Below are 18,973 nucleotides of genomic sequence, written 5' to 3'. Positions count from 1 at the left end.
TCAAGGTGGTGGTGGTGATTATGAAATTAAGAGGAAGTACAACTAGGCAACCACCCTCTCTATAACATTAATCAGTGAGGAAAGCTGGAAGGGACCCGACACTTCGAAAAATGAAAGTATCGGCCAAAGGAAGACAAGGGCCACGAAGGGCGTGAAAATGAAAGACTCCCTCGCCCTGGGAAACCTAATAGCGTCGGGGTCGGAAAAGAACTAGAGTTGACCAAGAAAGGTCGGATAGGACAGTTGAAAGTGAGGAGCCTGGCACAAGTAAGTGGAAGAAATGCAGGACTCAGCTAAGGGCCCCGTAGTCGCCAACCCACGCTCCAAAGTTCAGAGTCCTTGGGACCATTTACTTTCAAGTTTCTCTTTCCATTCTGTAGGTTAAGATGGTTTATTGTTGCGTGCCTAACTGCACATCTGAGCGAAAAAATATACACAAATATAAATTTTTATTTTTTTCCTAAAGATCCGAGTTTATGGGAGAAATGGAGGCTTGCTATTTCTCAACAGGGCAGCAGAAACGTATCTCTTTGGGCTCCTAATGATAACTTTGTCGAATGTCCGGCTCCATTGCTAAATGGTTAGCGTGCTGGCCTTTGGTCACAGGGGTCCCGGGTTCGATTCCCGGCAGAGTCGAGAATGTTAACCTTAATTGGTTAATTTCGCTGGCACAGGGGCTGGATGTACGTGTCGTCTTCATCATCATTTCATCCTCATCACGACGCGCAGGTCGTCTTCGGGCGTTAGATCGAAAGACCTGCATCTGGCGAGCCGAACTTGTCCTCGGACACTCCCGGCACTAAAAGCCATACGCCATTTCATTTTTCTTTTCTTTGTCGAATCAGATTACGGTGTAAGTACTGTGAGAGGAATTCTGCTCCCCGACAAAGTGCCGACGCAAATTCGTCTTCTTCTTATAAATGTATTAATATTTACAACGCGGGCGTTAGGATATCTCGGAAAATGTAACCTTGTCCGAAAGCTGAAATTCCTTACCGCTCCAAAGTTCACCGGGCGAGTTGGCCGTGCGGTTAGAGGCGCGCGGCTGTGAGCTTGCATCCGGGAGATAGTGGGTACGAATCCCACTGTCGGCAACGCTGAAGATGGTTTTCCATGGTTTCCCATTTTCACACCAGGCAAATGCTGGGGCTGTACCTTAATTAAGGCCACGGCCGCTTCCTTCCAATTCCTAGACCTTTCCTATCCCATGGTCGCCAAAAATCTATGTGTGTCGGTGCGACGTAAAGCTACTAGCCGCTCCAAAGTTTAAAGAGACGTTTCAGTGCCGCGACTGTGATCAAGCACACATCACATACGTTATACTTACAACATTTTTCAGGCCTGTTCTTGATAACATTGCAAAGAAAGTGATTAATGACTGTGATTTATTAAACAAATTCAAGAGCAAGCCTCCGAGCAGAAAAGTGTTGAAATTATGGAAATAGGGTAAAATCGGGCGAGTACTTCTATTTAAGCCTATTTCCCTATTCTTTATTCTTGTGTGATAAACAAGTGCAAAATGAAAGAAATCAATGAAGTGTAGTGTGTTCTAAGTTGTTTTATATATTTATATCTGATTCACACCGGTCATAATGATAATAAAAATGTATTATTTCGCGTTATTTTATGAATCTTCAATATAAAAATATAGAGAGAAGATGAGAACAACAGAACATAAGCGCGATCCAAGCGGCCATTGCCTGAACTATTTCGTTCGCCCAGAAATGTGTCTGCTTGTCCAGGCCTTCTATATAGCGTAGGCAACGGTTTAATCGACTGGATAACGAGGATTAAGAAATGGATCACATTTTTTAGGACTAAATAAAGAATATATTCTCATACTATATTATATTATATTTATCTACAATTCGTAGCTCATATCCCTAGGATGTTGCTTGCCTGAAGCAAAGGACTACCATTTCATATTCCCGCTGGCCTACGCTGTGCATACGAGGAGTAATTTGCAGTCCAGAGCAGTTTTAAGGCAAATATGTTTTGTTAAATCATTAAATTGTATTTTTCTAGCTTAAAATATCTGCAGCTCTTTGCCATGTACACAAAGCTCTTACCAGATTCACCTGAAATTTTCAGAGAATGTTTCAATATGTACAGGAAATAAAAGTAGTTCTACATGTGAAATATTACCTTCATATTTTTTCTCCTAAAGTAGTACCAAATTGGATTTTTGTCTATGGTATGAGTAATGAAAACTTGAAAAACGTATATCTCAAATAGTGATTGGCGTGCCGTGAATACGTTTGTTGCCCCAGTTGAAGAAAAACCCACCGCATTAAACTATTTACTTACAGTGTCACCCGGTAACGGATCGTAACAGTACAGTTATGGTTTTCACAGAAATGTACTGGGACGTTTGGTTTTTTAACTTAAAATCCTAACCTAAACTGATTGAACGACGACAGACATGCAAAAGTATTCCACATGATGAAAAATACTGTTATATTCACAAAGAATGTCACAGAACTCGCAAAACTTCACCTATAACACAAGAACAACACTGCAAAAATTTACAGTCCGTACTACCATTAAGGCAAACCCACGGGTGTACAGCAACAACATTCTTGTACTTCGCGCTTGTCTGTGTTCATGATGAGCAAGCTAAATATTTTCCCGAGAATATATTTAAAAAAATGTCTACACGTGGTATCAAAAACTTTATACATGCCGACATCCAAAAATAAAATATATACCTTTATTACAATTGATCTCATAAAATGGCTCTATTTTATTAGCAAGACGATGTGCAAGTGGCTGTACTATTAACATACTGATATTTTTCTTGTAGCCTCTGATGCGTGGCGCAGAAAAGAGGCGGCCGGAGTCAGTTCTAGATCCACCTTTTATTTCAAAATATCACCACTAGTCTCGTTGCTGTCGACAGCTAACTCCACTGATAGTTACATCGCGGGTGCATCAGTGAAAAAGGCCAAGGCCGAGCGAGCGATTCCCCTCTCACCCTCCAGCGTCACATAGTCATGTCACCAGGAAGTTGCGATACAGTACTTGCACGGAGCTGATGGTGTTGACATTTGTACGGAATGCCAAACATTCCAGGAAATCACTGAGCATGGGTTAGTGCTGAGCAAAACAGTCAACAGTCAAAATAACGTACTGTTTCCGACAAAAATAAATGAAATGGCGTATAGCTTCTGGTGCCGGGAGTGTCCGAAGGCAAGGTCGGCTCGCCAGATGCAGGTCTTTTGATTTGACACCCATAGGCGACCTGCGCGTCGTGATGAAAATGAAATGATGATGAGGCGACACATACATCTGCCCCATGCCAGAGCCGGCCGCCTCTGTTACAACTAACATACGTTTCTCAAGCTAGTTGGCCTTTCGCTGTGAGACGCTGGAAATATCGAGGGTGGCCCACAGCCCACACAGCGGCTTCAAGCGCATGCGACTTGAATTTCGCTGTGGTAGCAGCGCACTTTCGCGCCAGCATGGAGAGCGGATTGTCGAGACACCTGTACTTGGCTTGAATTAGCTGTTTGCAGTTTCTTAAACGTTATACACGTGCTATAAGGAATAATACGAAAATGTAAATACAAAATTGTGTGCCCCAGCAGCGCCGCAGTGCACGCGACAGTAGTTTATACCTGACCGCAAAACCCAGAGTTATTATTAAGCATATGAGTGTTTTCGACTAGTCTGCCAAATTATATCTCAACAATAATCAAAACTGTACCACAAGGAGCATTTTCCATGCGAGATATAAAAAAGTAACCATTATTGTTAATAACCTTGCAACAAATTAACTAATAAACTCCAAACTTTGTGTGGTGCTATGGCTTGTTTTTTAAATTTGGTTCTGGTAAGTAGTCAAGGGAGTGCCCAGGGTGAGGTTATGGGGTTCATCCTCCCCCCCCCCCTCCCGAAATAAAAGTGAACTTGACAAATTTAAGCAGCATCCGTTCGCCTCTGTGGTATAGTGATTACTGTGATTAGCTGCCACCCCCGGCGGCCCGGGTTCGATTCCCGGCTCTGCCACGAAATTTGAAAAGTGGTACGAGGGCTGGACGGAGTCCACTTAGCTTCGGGAGGTCAAATGAGTAGAGGTGGCTTCGATTCCCACCTCAGCCATCCTGGAAGTGGTTTTCCGTGGCTTCCCACATCTCCTCCAGGAAAATGCCGGGATGATACCTAACTTACGGCCACGGTCGCTTCCTTGTCTATCACTTCCAATCTTCCCATCCCCCACCAACGCCCCTGTTCAGCATAGCAGGTGAGGCTGCCTAGACGAGGTACTGGTCATCCTCCACAGTTGTATCCCCCGACCCAATGGCTCACGCTTCAGGACATGCCCTTGAGGCGGCAGAGGTGGGATCCCTCGCTGAGTCCGAGGGAAAACCAACCCTGGAGAGTAAGTAGATTAACTAAGAAAGAATTTACGGGTAGCTTATTACGGTAAATTATACAGCATTTCATTCAGTAGAGTCCAAATCATTTTATGAGACAACATTTGGAAAAATAATTTTGAAAAAAATGCTTTCCCGCTACCCTGAAGGAAATAAAATTTTATTTAGATGTTATCCATTTAAAACAGAGTTTTTGATCACCAGTCACGGAGTAATACAGTCATATTTTGCATATTTTGACATTACTCTAAATCATCTGTTCCGAGGCAACTGATACATTTTACAAGCTTTTCTGAGTGTGCGTTACAAACATGTCTATTACGACTATTACACTTTAGAAAATATTGCTTTGGTTTGCTCAAACTTTTCTTTTCTGGTTTTAGCATCTCTCACGCAAACGCAACACCGGCCTTTCTCTGTAGGAGGCTGGTTTCGATGGGGTCGTTCCAGCTTGATTTTCCTGTCTACGATAGATTCCAGTGACCGAACAATCTGCTCGGAAAGCCCTTTTGGATTTGCACTTCTGTCTTCCACTTGAGGCGTCACCTTTTCCAGTGCAACTTGCAAAAGGAATAGCTTTAACCTGTTATGCTTTGTAAGATTGAAAAAACAAACGATGTAGATGCTTAGAAAACAATACCATTGTTGGAAATTGCCATTGTTGATCAAATCACGTTCACTAGAATATGCATATTTTCGTTGATTGTTGCAAATGTGAGAACCATAACAAGCAACGCTATAAATATTCTGACATGGACTCCCGATATGGGAGAGGGGTTCATTAAACTCATACTAACATTTGTCATTTATTTTATCAAGTGCACTATATGACAACTAAAAACATAATACTGTGGCCTTATAAACTAGTCAAGGGACAATTATTCGAAAGGAGGAGGATCTGTGAACATTTTTGAGGATAATATCAGTGATATACCGTGTGATTCAGCCGCCCTTTCCAACATAGTTTTATGCAACCCGCAATATTCATTCTGTCCGGAAAACATCTGCCCTGCCGGTGTACTCGGACAACACAACCGGATATTTTGGTATTTACCGCCTCACCATGATAGGACGCCGTAATTTATACTCGTATTAAACGCCTGGAAGATATGTGTGTGCCTTCTAGATCATATGAACCTGACACGACGGCGAAACACTAAATTGATATTGTGACTGCAGTGCACGTAATACATGCTATTATCTGCACAGTATGCCGTAGGGAACTGTAGTAGTTGGTAAAGACGCGGCGGAGAGGGCTTACGTGTGAGGTGGGTGGGGGTGGAGTTCCAGTCCGACGCGAAGATTCCACACTTTTTAAATATTTGCTTAATACTTACCGCACGCAATGTAAGTTCAATACCCGCTTTCATGCAAATTGTGTGTGAATGAATGTGTATGTGGCCTCAAGAAGGGCCGATTAATTACCAGGCCGGAGGCATACGGCCCGGAAATAATAGGAACACAACTGCCCTGACAATGTTTTTTCGCAGCAAATGCTCGATGTGATGACCGTTTTGGTTTATGCACATTCGAGCCCGGTGTCCAATAGATCGTCTTGCGCGCTGAAGCATTCCATGTGTAATTGCTCGCCAGGCGTGCGTGATGAGTTGCCGGAGCTGGTCGGAGTTTTCCGGCGCTTGAGTGTAAACGACATTCCCCAAATGCCTCCACAAGAAGAAGTCTGATCTGGCGGGCCAAAAAGCAGGGCCTCCTCGTTGTATCCATACCCCCGGCAGTCGAACGTGGTGGAGCCCCAGCCTGTTGCAACCACATCGTCAAACCGATCGTGCAAGGGTACATCCTCCAGCAGCAGTGGGAGTTCCTGACCCAGAAAGTGCAGATAGTGTGGACCCGTGCAATGGCCCTCAAAGAAATAAGGTCCAATCAGGCTTGATTGGCCCCCTGTCCCACCCGGATGGTATGGGTGAAATGTATGTTCATGCAGTATTCGCCAGACGGACGGCTGGCTGGGGTTTGCCTGTCGTCCAATTGCCCTTGTACTGATGTGTGGATTATTACGAGTTGCCTCCAGATGGGCCTCTTCTGTTTCACTAGATAACGGGCCTATCGTCGCTTGGAAAACATGCTTGTTGTCCTTAGATGTCTTTCAATACGGCGGAATGTCGTCGCAGCCGGGTATCGCCTGTCGGTATACCGTTCCTGGTACAGATGTAGTACCTCGTACGCGTTTTGTCTTGCTTCCCCATAAATGAGGAGCATGTCAACGTATTCTTGTGTGGAAAGCGTGCCGAATGACAGGCCCCAACCAGCGGAGTATACGCAGGGCAAGAGATGAATAACAGCGTCGTTCTACTCGTTAAATGGGGCAAACACGAGCCTGTGTTTACGTATTCAAAGATCATACGGATGCAAAAATATTTGAACGATGCAGGATTCTAACCACCGATGGCACATTCCGTCGATTGCTTGGCTAACGCCTAACCACTGCTGGGAACGTGCTGGTGGTACGACGGGAGGAGAGTATATAGGCCTACGCCATCCTATTCGGTGTTTAAGACATTAATTACTGCACTGTTGCCTAGTTTTATTCATTGATTCCCTTCTTCGTTACACCCTGTTACGAGGCACGACACATTAAGATACTTATATGGTCAAAGGAGCGGAGGGTATAACCTGTCGGTAGGGTTCAGAATCGTGTGCAAAATGTACTCACTGGGCATCAGTACAGTACAGTACGCCTGCAGGGGGAAGAGTCATCTTATAACCATGTCACACGTTAGTTGGGTTGCATAAAACGACATTGGAAGGGGTGGCTGAATCGCACGGTCTAAAGCTTCGAGTTCAACGAACCCCCACCACTCCACTCTTCGTCTTAGGAGTCCTAGGGTTAAAGTGTAACAAAATATAACATGAGAAAAATACTTTTGAGCGACTATAATTTCATCACTGTAGTTGTGCTCTCACCTGTAGAACTGGTAGGGAATCCAGGGTCCATCTTCTGAGGTCCGTTTGTAGATGGCAAAACTCTCAGGTCTTGGAGAGTGAAACCACAGCCTGACGTACGTGATGTCGAACGCCTTTCCTACGAAACAAAACACCATCCATAAGATACACTGTAATCAAACAGTTACAAGTGCACAGTGATATCAGAAATACAGATGATATGCTTCAAACAGTTTTAGAGATGAATGATCAGCGGGTATATTTACCCTGAGGGTATGGAAGTCAGACCTAAGCTAGGACTCTTATGATACATGAAACAAGTGTACGCTCTACAATACCCACTTGAATCCAACAATGAAGAGTCCGTAGTTATGGAAACGTGTGCCACCTTCTCAGTACACGATGAAGTCCCCCGAAGTTCCCCTGCCGATCTTCTGGCCGCACTACGACCTCACAGGATGGGGCGAGTACATAGTCCACAGTCCCCGCAAGAGGGCGCTGGTCTACCTCCTGTCGCTGGTCGCCAGCACTGTACGTTCAGCTCACACTCAAGTTTGGTAACGTAAAGGGCTGCCTGCCAGTAAATATCCAAGTTGCAATTTTACAAAATGGCAAAGAAATCAGAATCCCTGTTAGGCGATATGTCCCTGAATCAGGTGAACACGAAGTGTGTCACCGGAGATCTGTTATTTGCCGACATCGTATGCCATTGACGTTCTTCCATCTGACTACCTCTGCCGGATTTGAATCCGCGATCTTCAGATGTGGAGGACGACAGGGGACGTGGACCAAACACCTTGTATAATCTGTCATCCTTCAGCACTCTCCGAGTCATTTTATCCAAGTAACGAATCAAGTTTGTGCAAACGCTATTGTCAAGGAATTTTCATTTAAGTATTCGTATAGAGCGGTGGCTCTTCCTCAGAAGTTCTCCACTTTCAACCCCCACGGTACCTACTCTGTGTTACCTCTCCCTTGATCTCGTCTCACTAGAAGTTATTAAGCGGTACTTCCCCATAAAACAACATCACTACTACCACCACAGTAGAAGTAATAGGGGATGGTTATCAAGTTGTACCTCCCTTCTTCACTACCATTTCACTAGAGGTAATAGGAGATGGTTATCAAGTTGTACCTCCCTTCACCACTACCATTTCACTAGAGGTAATAGGGGATGGTTATCAAGTTGTACCTCCCTTCTCCACTACCATCTTACTACAGGTAATAGGAGATGGTTATCAAGTTGTACCTCCCTTCTCCACTACCATCTTACTAGAGGTAATAGGAGATGGTTATCAAGTTGTACCTCCCTTCTCCACTACCATCTCACTAAAGGTAATAGGGGATGGTTATCAAGTTGTACTTCCCTTCACCACTACCATCTCACTAAAGGTAATAGGGGATGGTTATCAAGCTGTACCTCCCTTCTCCACTACCATCTTACTAGAGGTAATAGGAGATGGTTATCAAGTTGTACCTCCCTTCTCCACTACCATCTTACTAGAGGTAATAGGAGATGGTTATCAAGTTGTACCTCCCTTCTCCACTACCATCTCACTAGAGGTAATAGGGGATGGTTATCAAGTTGTACTTCCCTTCACCACTACCATCTCACTAAAGGTAATAGGGGATGGTTATCAAGTTGTACCTCCTTTCTTCACTACCATCTCACTAGAGGTAATAGGGGATGGTTATCAAGTTGTACTTCCCTTCTCCATTACCATCTCACAAAAGGTAATAGGGGATGGTTATCACGTTGTACCTCCCTTCTCCACTACCATCTCACTAGAGGTAATAGGGGATGGTTATCAAGTTGTACCTCCTTTCTTCACTACCATCTCACTAGAGGTAATAGGGGATGGTTATCAAGTTGTACCTCCCTTCTCCACTACCATCTCACTAGAGGTAATAGGGGATGGTTATCAAGTTGTACCTCCCTTCAGCACTACCATTTCACTAGAGGTAATAGGGGATGGTTATCAAGTTGTACCTCCCTTCTTCACTACCATCTCACTAGAGGTAATAGGGGATGGTTATCAAGTTGTACCTCCCTTCACCACTACCATCTCACTAGAGGTAATAGGGGATGGTTATCAAGTTGTACCTCCTTTCTTCAGTACCATCTCACTAGAGGTAATAGGGGATGGTTATCAAGTTGTACTTCCCTTCACCACTACCATCTCACTAGAGATAATAGGGGATGGTTATCAAGTTGTACCTCCCTTCTCCACTACCATCTCACTAGAGGTAATAGGGGATGGTTATCAAGTTGTACTTCCCTTCACCACTACCATCTCACTAGAGATAATAGGGGATGGTTATCAAGTTGTACCTCCCTTCTCCACTACCATCTTACTAGAGGTAATAGGGGATGGTTATCAAGTTGTACCTCCTTTCTTCACTACCATCTCACTAGAGGTAATAGGGGATGGTTATCAAGTTGTACTTCCCTTCACCACTACCATCTCACTAGAGATAATAGGGGATGGTTATCAAGTTGTACCTCCCTTCTCCACTACCATCTTACTAGAGGTAATAGGGGATGGTTATCAAGTTGTACCTCCCTTCACCACTACCATCTCACTAGAGATAATAGGGGATGGTTATCAAGTTGTACCTCCCTTCACCACTACCATCTCACTAGAGATAATAGGGGATGGTTATCAAGTTGTACCTCCCTTCACCACTACCATCTCACTAGAGATAATAGGGGATGGTTATCAAGTTGTACCTCCCTTCACCACTACCATCTCACTAGAGGTAATAGGGGATGGTTATCAAGTTGTACTTCCCTTCACCACTACCATCTTACTAGAGGTAATAGGGGATGGTTATCAAGTTGTACCTCCCTTCTCCACTACCATCTCACTAGAGGTAATAGGGGATGGTTATCAAGTTGTACTTCCCTTCACCACTACCATCTCACTAGAGGTAATAGGGGATGGTTATCAAGTTGTACTTCCCTTCACCACTACCATCTCACTAGAGGTAATAGGGGATGGTTATCAAGTTGTACCTCCCTTCACCACTACCATCTCACTAGAGGTAATAGGGGATGGTTATCGAGTCACAGTGACAAGCAACACATGGTCACGATGGTGATGTTTCAGATGTTGTACTTGTTTTCACAGGTTCTGTCCTCGTACCGCCTTAAACTCCACCAGACGAACTCGTCGTTGTGCAGTTACCTGCAGACCATCTCGTATCTCTTCATCAACGGTCTTGTATTCCTCCCTTACTTCGGGTAAGTCACTGACTTCCTGTTAGTAGAACGGTTGTTGCAAACATGAGAGTGAATTGCCGCACCTCATCTTCCTACAGCTTGGTGGGAGTCGCGAGTGCGGGTCCTGTTTTTACTGCTGGGGGCTCTTTCTGGCACCAACCCAGCTACTGCATTCTTCTGTTTTGGTCGGCAGTGTGATGTGTTAGACAAACACAAATACCCAGTCCCCGAGTCGAAGGAATGAACAAGACGCGATTAAAATCTCCGACGCGGCCGGAAATCAAACCCGGGACCCTCCGAGCGAAACGTTTAAACGGTGGCAATTCAGTGAAGGAGCTGGACTGTGTGTACTAACAGATCACGAGGGCCTCACCTTCTGATTTCTGCAGGACTGTGTGTACTAACAGATCACGAGGGCCTCACCAGGACCACACAAGGTGAGGCTGCTGATTACTGCAGGACTGTGTGTACTAACAGATCATGAAGGGCCTCACCTGCTGATTTCTGCAGGACTGTGTGTACTAACAGATCACGAGGGCCTCACCAGGACCACACAAGGTGAGGCTGCTGATTACTGCAGGACTGTGTGTACTAACAGATCACGAGGGCCTCACGTGCTGATTACTGCAGGACTGTGTGTACTAACAGATCACGAGGGCCTCACCTGCTGATTTCTGCAGGACTGTGTGTACTAACAGATCACGAGGGCCTCACCTGCTGATTTCTGCAGGACTGTGTGTACTAACAGATCACGAGGGCCTCACCTGCTGATTACTGCAGGACTGTGTGTACTAACAGATCACGAGGGCCTCACCTGCTGATTACTGCAGGACTGTGTGTACTAACAGATCACGAGGGCCTCACCAGGACCACACAAGGTGAGGCTGCTGATTACTGCAGGACTGTGTGTACTAACAGATCACGAGGGCCTCACCTGCTGATTACTGCAGGACTGTGTGTACTAACAGATCACGAGGGCCTCACCTGCTGATTACTGCAGGACTGTGTGTACTAACAGATCACGAGGGCCTCACCTGCTGATTACTGCAGGACTGTGTGTACTAACAGATCACGAGGGCCTCACCAGGACCACACAAGGTGTGGCTGCTGATTACTGCAGGACTGTGTGTACTAACAGATCACGAGGGCCTCACCAGGACCACACAAGGTGTGGCTGCTGATTACTGCAGGACTGTGTGTACTAACAGATCATGAAGGGCCTCACCTGCTGATTACTGCAGGACTGTGTGTACTAACAGATCACGAGGGCCTCACCTGCTGATTACTGCAGGACTGTGTGTACTAACAGATCACGAGGGCCTCACCTGCTGATTTCTGCAGGACTGTGTGTACTAACAGATCACGAGGGCCTCACCTGCTGATTACTGCAGGACTGTGTGTACTAACAGATCACGAGGGCCTCACGTGCTGATTACTGCAGGACTGTGTGTACTAACAGATCACGAGGGCCTCACCAGGACCACACAAGGTGAGGCTGCTGATTACTGCAGGACTGTGTGTACTAACAGATCACGAGGGCCTCACCTGCTGATTACTGCAGGACTGTGTGTACTAACAGATCACGAGGGCCTCACCTGCTGATTTCTGCAGGACTGTGTGTACTAACAGATCACGAGGGCCTCACCTGCTGATTACTGCAGGACTGTGTGTACTAACAGATCACGAGGGCCTCACGTGCTGATTACTGCAGGACTGTGTGTACTAACAGATCACGAGGGCCTCACCAGGACCACACAAGGTGAGGCTGCTGATTACTGCATGACTGTGTGTACTAACAGGTCACGAGGGCCTCACCTGCTGATTACTGCTGGACTGTGTGCACTAACCGGTCACGAGGGCCTCACCAGGACCACACAAGGTGAGGCTGCTGATTACTGCTGGACTGTGTGTACTAACAGATCACGAGGGCCTCACCAGGACCACACAAGTTGAGGCTGCTGCAGGACCACACAAGGTGAGGCTGCTGCAGCGCCATCGCTTTGTTCACGTATTCCTGCATGGCAACTCGTAGAGCAGTGGGGTTGAGCCTCCACATTCGCCTGATCTCATTTTGAAACTGAACAAGGTCTGTACACAGACGTCGATGGTATTGGGGAAGAAGCGTTGTTTGTAAAGCGCGTGTGTAGTTCGGTTGCCCTCATCTGATGGAATTGTTGTCCGGCTCATCTGTTGAGGATCGAGCTCGGGGACTACGTGTTTCTGCAAGTCTAGATATACAACATTTATATAGAAAAGATAACCAGCAGAGAAATACGTGTTTTATATATACAAGGCTCATTCTTGCTATCTGACCTCCTTATTCTTTTCCGACCTCGGTGGAGATATAGGAAGTCTCCTCCCCTTCCTTTCTTTTGCTGAATGCTTCATCCCCCTACTTTATACTCTGATCAGTATTCATAGAAGTTGGTTGTCACCACAACATTGACTTGGTGTCAGGAAGGGCATCTAGCCGTAAAACAGGCCTTAATGCAGGCCTGAATTTCTGTGAGGGAAAGGCGAGTAATCCGTCTTCTAAGATAAACAGGTACAGTGATACGGATGACGGAACGAATGAAGCGCAATATCCGATCAGTGCCAAGAGAGAAATGTTCTCTGCGAATCAAGGAACTTTATTCGAGGTGTTCAACAGCTTACGGCACATCACAATTTCGAATCAGCTACAGCCCTTCAGGGAGTGAGAAAGGCCGAGGATGAGGAGCAGAGGGAAGAAGGCGGCGAGCAAGAAGACGAAGATCAAATCAAGATTGGAATCTACGAACAGACCCTACAGTGCATTTGGCGCGCTTCATGAACTAATTGACTCAGCTCAGGACTGAGAGAAGAGGAAACAAGTTTCTTTGTTTGATATGTGAAGTGCAGATACAGGTAAGCTCTCAGATATTGTATCATGCTTTGTGTAACAGTGGTCATGAGCAAAAACACGAAGTTTTGTGTAATGCGGAAACTTTTCCAATTCGGAAAAGAAAGCACTTCCTTGAGATTCCACTTTGAGCAAGTTTTACTGTATTACAGATAGTGTACCAGAAAGAAAGATTATACACAAGTAGTAAATTATATGCGGAAGCAAATATATTTAATGTAAAGCAGGTGTATGCCCTTGAAATATATTAACAAGAGCAAAGATAGAATTGAGAATATTAACCAAGAATATTCAATACGCAGCAAGATGTATACTTGGGGACAAACATGACGTCCTCGCCTCACAGCGGCAGCCCGGTGTTTATTAGCGGCTACGGTACTCGACACGAACGAAGGATAAACACTGAAAAAAGTGGTTTGGCAACCTCTCCACACCAAACAAGAACTCAGGAGGGTGCAGGGTGTGGTTGACACTTACAGGAACTAAGACCGTCGTGTTTTACCATCGTTGTGCGTTATACAAACCCAAACTCAATAATTAAACAAAACGCAATTTCTTGTACTTCATTACAAAATTCTTCAATGTGTTACTGAGGGTGTAAATGAAATGAAATGGCGTATGGGTTTTATTGCCGGGATGTGTCCGAGGACTTCGGCTCGCCAGGTGCAGGTCTTTTGATTTGACTCCCGTTGGCGACCTGCACGTCGTGATCAGAATGAAATGATGATGAAGACGACACATACACCCAGCTCCTGGGCCAGCGGAATAAAACAATTATGGTTAAAATTCCTGATCCTGCCGGGAATCGGACCCAGGACTCCTGTGACCAAGGCCAGCACGCTAACCATTTAGCCATTGAGCCGGACACTGAGGGTGTTAGCATAATATAACTCCACTAATTTATAAGTTAATGTGGCTAAGTGTAAGAGGAGGCCAAGCGCCACTTGAAAGCAGCCAAAGAAGCTCAACTCAGTAGCAAGACTTTCCGAGTGCCTCTTGATGGATCGAAAAGGACCCACTCAGGAAACTAGAACTTAATGTAAGGAAGACTAGGGCCCATAAGAGAGGAGGATGTCCGGCTCCGTGCTGGCCTTTGGTCCAATAATAATAATAATAATAATAATAATAATAATAATAATAATAATAATAATAATAATAATAATAATAATAATGTATTTAATGCGTCAAAGAGATAGTTACGAGATTATATTTTTTTAAATATTACTAGTAATAGTAGTCGAATTTTTCAATCTCTGAGTGCACCGATGTGTAATAATGGGTGTCCACAAGGCACAGTATTAGGCCCATTATTATTTATTCTATTTATTAATGATCTAGAGAAAACAGTAGCAAAAGAATCCTTTGCCATTTGGCGTTATTATGATGTCCTAATGCACCCTATTAAAAAGTAAGCATTTTTGAAATGCGTAAGGTCTGCTGATGAACAGCCCATGTCTAAAACAGGACGTCAATTTGTTAGCAGGGACGATGACGAAGAAGAGGAAGAAGCAAGATGAGGATGAAGATGACTGAGAGAGGAGGGATATTTTACTTTTAGAAATAAGAACTAAACCTCTTGGAAACGTGATTGCTTTGTATTGTTTTTCTGCTTTTTTGAAAGTGTGTACGGATAGTTTGAATATACTGTGTTGACTGCCCGTGTATTTTATTAACTGCTCTCTCTGGGAGCTCCTTGCTATCCGACCTCTCTAGACCATTCCCTTTCCCTTCATTCTTCGAATAATCGGACTTCTCCCTTTCCTTTCTCTGGGTTGTGCTGGCCAGATGTACTTCCTCTGAAAACGTAATGACTACAACTACAAAAACAACAGCTTACAGTGGAAATTCTTACGCTTCAGAGGTGAATTCGTCTCGGGTTACACAATAGAAGGAAGCCTTCTCAGTGGAGGACCCTCATTTCCAAAGCTATAATAGTCCAGTCAAGATGTACATCCGTGCTTGCAAAAGGTCCGGTTGTTATGAATTTTTTATATGCTGTTAGGACCTAAACCAACATTTTAAAAAAGATTCGCAATTTCCAAAGTGCTGTGCGAGCGGCGGTGCACCCAGAAAACCATGAAATTTTCGGACTTTTTTCAATTTTTGCTCAATATCTCAGTGAAGGAAGGGTTTGACCGACCGGTATCGTGACTCTATATACTTTTAAAGTAGACTAAATTTTCTACAATTTGAGACCAGGGGGAGCTCTATACAGCCATTGGTTCCCAAACAGTTCTTCGAAACGAGGCAATTTTTCCACAAAGTGAAATTTTTCGAAATGGTCACTTATTTTGTGAAATATCTTTTAAAACACGCATCCCACGTCAAAAATTATATGAAATGTTGTAGTAAATTTAATTATCTTTCGTTTGAGACCAGGCTGGTAGCTATAGGCCCAACGGTTCTCTCAAGAATGGCAGATAACAAAAAATAGTCATAAGTGAGTTGGGGGGGGGGGAATGCAAATAAACTGTTCTCAGGTCTTGTTATGATTTTATTTATCAAAACAGTTCAATTTTTACTGTTAAAAAATTGTTTGATGAAAGAAGAAAGGGAATTACGTCATTACGTCATTTTCAAACATTGTTTTATATACCTACATACTAAAATGCTTGTACACATATCATGGTACCTACTATAAGGACAAATTACATTTACACAACAAAGAAAACTAACAAAAATCATGTGGGAATTGTGTTTCGGTTGCCAAATCATGCCTTTCTTTTTATCTTAGATGGCCCGGGCTTGGGCTCGCAAGAAGTTGGTGTCTCGATGGCTGTGATGGCCGCTGGGAGAGGCGCCCAGTCTGTAGTCGGGTCATCTTCATCATCTGAGCATTTGAGCTCCACATCCGGGACGCTAATGCACAATTTGCCACCGCATGACTGACAGAGGACTGAGCATTGGAGCCCAGCCTTTCTGCACGAGCTGCTCTCAGAGCACTCTTTCTGGCATTTATATGAAATTTTTCGCAGAAGGCAGGAGGTGCGGGATCCATGGTGGTGAGGATGGGGAAGAGTCCCTGGGAAGACAGCTTCCACCCCCAATCAGTGGGATTCAAGTTGATTCCCCGCCACTTCTGCACTTGGAGTTAGCACCTTGCTGCATGGTGGCCTGCGGCAGCTTCCGTCGGTGGCAAACGGGCGAGGTTTATGCTCGTTGAAGTGACAAACGTCTTATACCTCAGGAAATCCAAAGTATCCCTTGCGATGTCACCCCCATATAGAGCCACAAATCGCTTGATGCCTGCTTCTCTCACGGCTTGTGGGATGGAGTCTGGACGAAGGTAGACCTCCACTTGCTCAGCAAGTGGTTCGCTCTTGCTCAGGAGTGTGGTGATTTTGGTCTTTCCTTGGCCAAATGGTGCTGAGATGGTATCGCACCCGGTAAACGCGTGGGTGCATTGTACCGACCCTGGTGATCGCTGGGAGTCCTGGTGGTTGTAGGAGGTCGTAGAGTAGTGACAGCAACCAGCTTCGCCCTTCGTCCTCTTCTGAAGGTAGACGTTTCTCTTCAGCGCCTAAACCATTGAGAAGAACGAGCAGGTCGACGTATTCTTCAACTATGACGACCCGATCGGTTATTATTCAATCAATCTCAATCACTACTGATCTGCATTTAGCGCAGTCGCCCAGGTGGCAGATACCCTATCTGTTGTTTTCCTAGCCTTTTCTTAAATGATTGCAAAGAAATTGAAAATTTATTGAACATCACCCCAGGTAAGTTATTCCAATCCCTAACTACCCTTCGTATAAACGAATATTTGCCCCAATTTGTCCTCTTGAATTCCAACTTTATCTTCATATTGTGATTTTTCCTACTTTTAAAATCACCACTCACACTTATTCGTCTACTGATACCCTCCCACGCCATCCCTCCAATGACAGCTCGGAACATACCGCTTAATCGAGCAGCTCGTCTCCTTTATCCCAAGTCTTCCCATCCCAAACTTTGCAACTTTTTGTAACGCTACTCTTTTGTCGGAAATCGCTCAGAACAAATCGAATCTTTTTGAAAGCGCCGTCATGACGATCCCCCGATCCGCATCTTCTTCGGCAACAACCACTTCTATTCCCTCCTTCTGAAAGGCGTCGCAAAGAAGAGTTATTAAGCGTCTCTTTTTGTTCTCATTGCCCAATACACGTTCTTGAGCAATTTGAATTGCTGTGGATTCATCGAACGTCAATTCGTAGCTGGAATGAGCTGCGTAGCGCCGGAGTCGTTCCGCTGTTTTGGTGTTGTTTATGATAGCATATTCGGGGTAGCCGCCAGAAACGATGGAGGCGTTCTTCCCAAAGTGGTTTCGGACGTAGATGGTATAACGCGCCAAAAGTGATCGAACTCTGCTCTTCCACTGCCACACGACCTTGTGCAAGAGGTAGCCACCATCCAAAACCACGTGAGTGCTGTCATCTATCGGCGTGTGTCTGGAAAGAAGAGTGAAGGCAGAGTACAGAGTGGATTTTGTGCCCTTGCGCATCCCCTGTTCATTGAACATAGCATCGAGAACGGGGCCAACTCTTACTTGAAGTCATCCTTTAATTCCTAAAGACATGTCAGTAAACCACTACTGATAGAAAGCAAACTGTCAGTTTTGGGAAATGGGGGATGGAGAGCAAACCTGTTTTTGAGTTTTTCCACATCACTGTTATCTCGGACAATTCTAGAAGGTCTCATGTTAACATGATGCTCTCCAGTAGGATATGATATGCTGCAAAAACTTTCAAGTTCTTCACATATGTTCACCCAAAACACCATTCCTGTTGTCCACCTTGCCAGCACACTGTCGGAGATTCCCCTTCCTTGGGTCAACCCACCGCAGGTCTTCATGGATCGCATCACCTTCCGTCTGACCACAAACCAGACCAAAATTTGTCAGACCGGCGAATGGTGAATGACCCTTTTGTGAACATGTAGTATTCACTTTTATCCATCCGATCTTGTAGAGCCATCATATCCTGAAGGTAGAGATGCGCGCTCTTAGCGTACAAAAATGTCCAGCTGAGTGGACAAAAGGGAGCATCTTGTGGACAGTGTAAAAATGAGGTTCTAATAAAAAAACATAAAAAGGCGTGAGAAAAGTTTATTTGCATTCCCCCCAAAATCCACGTATGACTGTTTTTGGTTATCTGCCGTTTTTGAGAGAATCGCTGCGTCTACAGGTACCATTCTGGTCTCAAAGGAAAGCTAATTAAATTTACTACAACTTCATTTCATATAACAGGCGACGTGGGATGCGTAGTTTAGAAGATATTTCACAAAATAAGTGACCATTTCGAAAAAAAATAACTTTTTGCAGAAAGTTGCCAATTTTCGAAGAACTGTATCTCGGGGACCAATGGCTGTATAGAGTTCCTTCTGGTCTCAAATTGTAGCAAATTTAATCTACTTTGAAAGTGTGTAGACTGACGAAATCGGTCAAACCCTTCACTGATATATTGAGCAAAACCTGAAAAACGTCCGAAAATTTCATGTTTTTTTTTGGGTAAACCGCCGCTCGCACAGCAGTTTGGAAATTGAAAATCTGGTTTTTAAATTTTGGTTTAGGTCCTATCAACATATACAAAATTCAGAACGACCGGACCTTTT

The 18,973-nt window shown here is 44.6% G+C and overlaps 1 protein-coding gene across 1 annotated transcript in view; it reads right to left on the bottom strand.

Annotated features, from left to right (window-relative positions):
• LanB2 (laminin subunit gamma-1) overlaps positions 1–18,973 on the bottom strand; it is a 1,346,184-nt gene that overhangs the window by 707,150 nt on the left and 620,061 nt on the right. Inside the window, exon 3 of the mRNA XM_067147161.2 lies at positions 7,302–7,419. Within this exon, the coding sequence (XP_067003262.1) occupies positions 7,302–7,419 (118 nt within the window). The remainder of the gene's footprint in view (positions 1–7,301; positions 7,420–18,973) is intronic.

The sequence above is a fragment of the Anabrus simplex genome, chromosome 5 (assembly GCF_040414725.1).
Source record: "Anabrus simplex isolate iqAnaSimp1 chromosome 5, ASM4041472v1, whole genome shotgun sequence".
Taxonomy (NCBI): domain Eukaryota; kingdom Metazoa; phylum Arthropoda; class Insecta; order Orthoptera; family Tettigoniidae; genus Anabrus; species Anabrus simplex.
The sequence above is the reverse complement of the archived record's forward strand: the minus strand, read 5'-3'. Positions and strand labels throughout refer to the sequence as shown.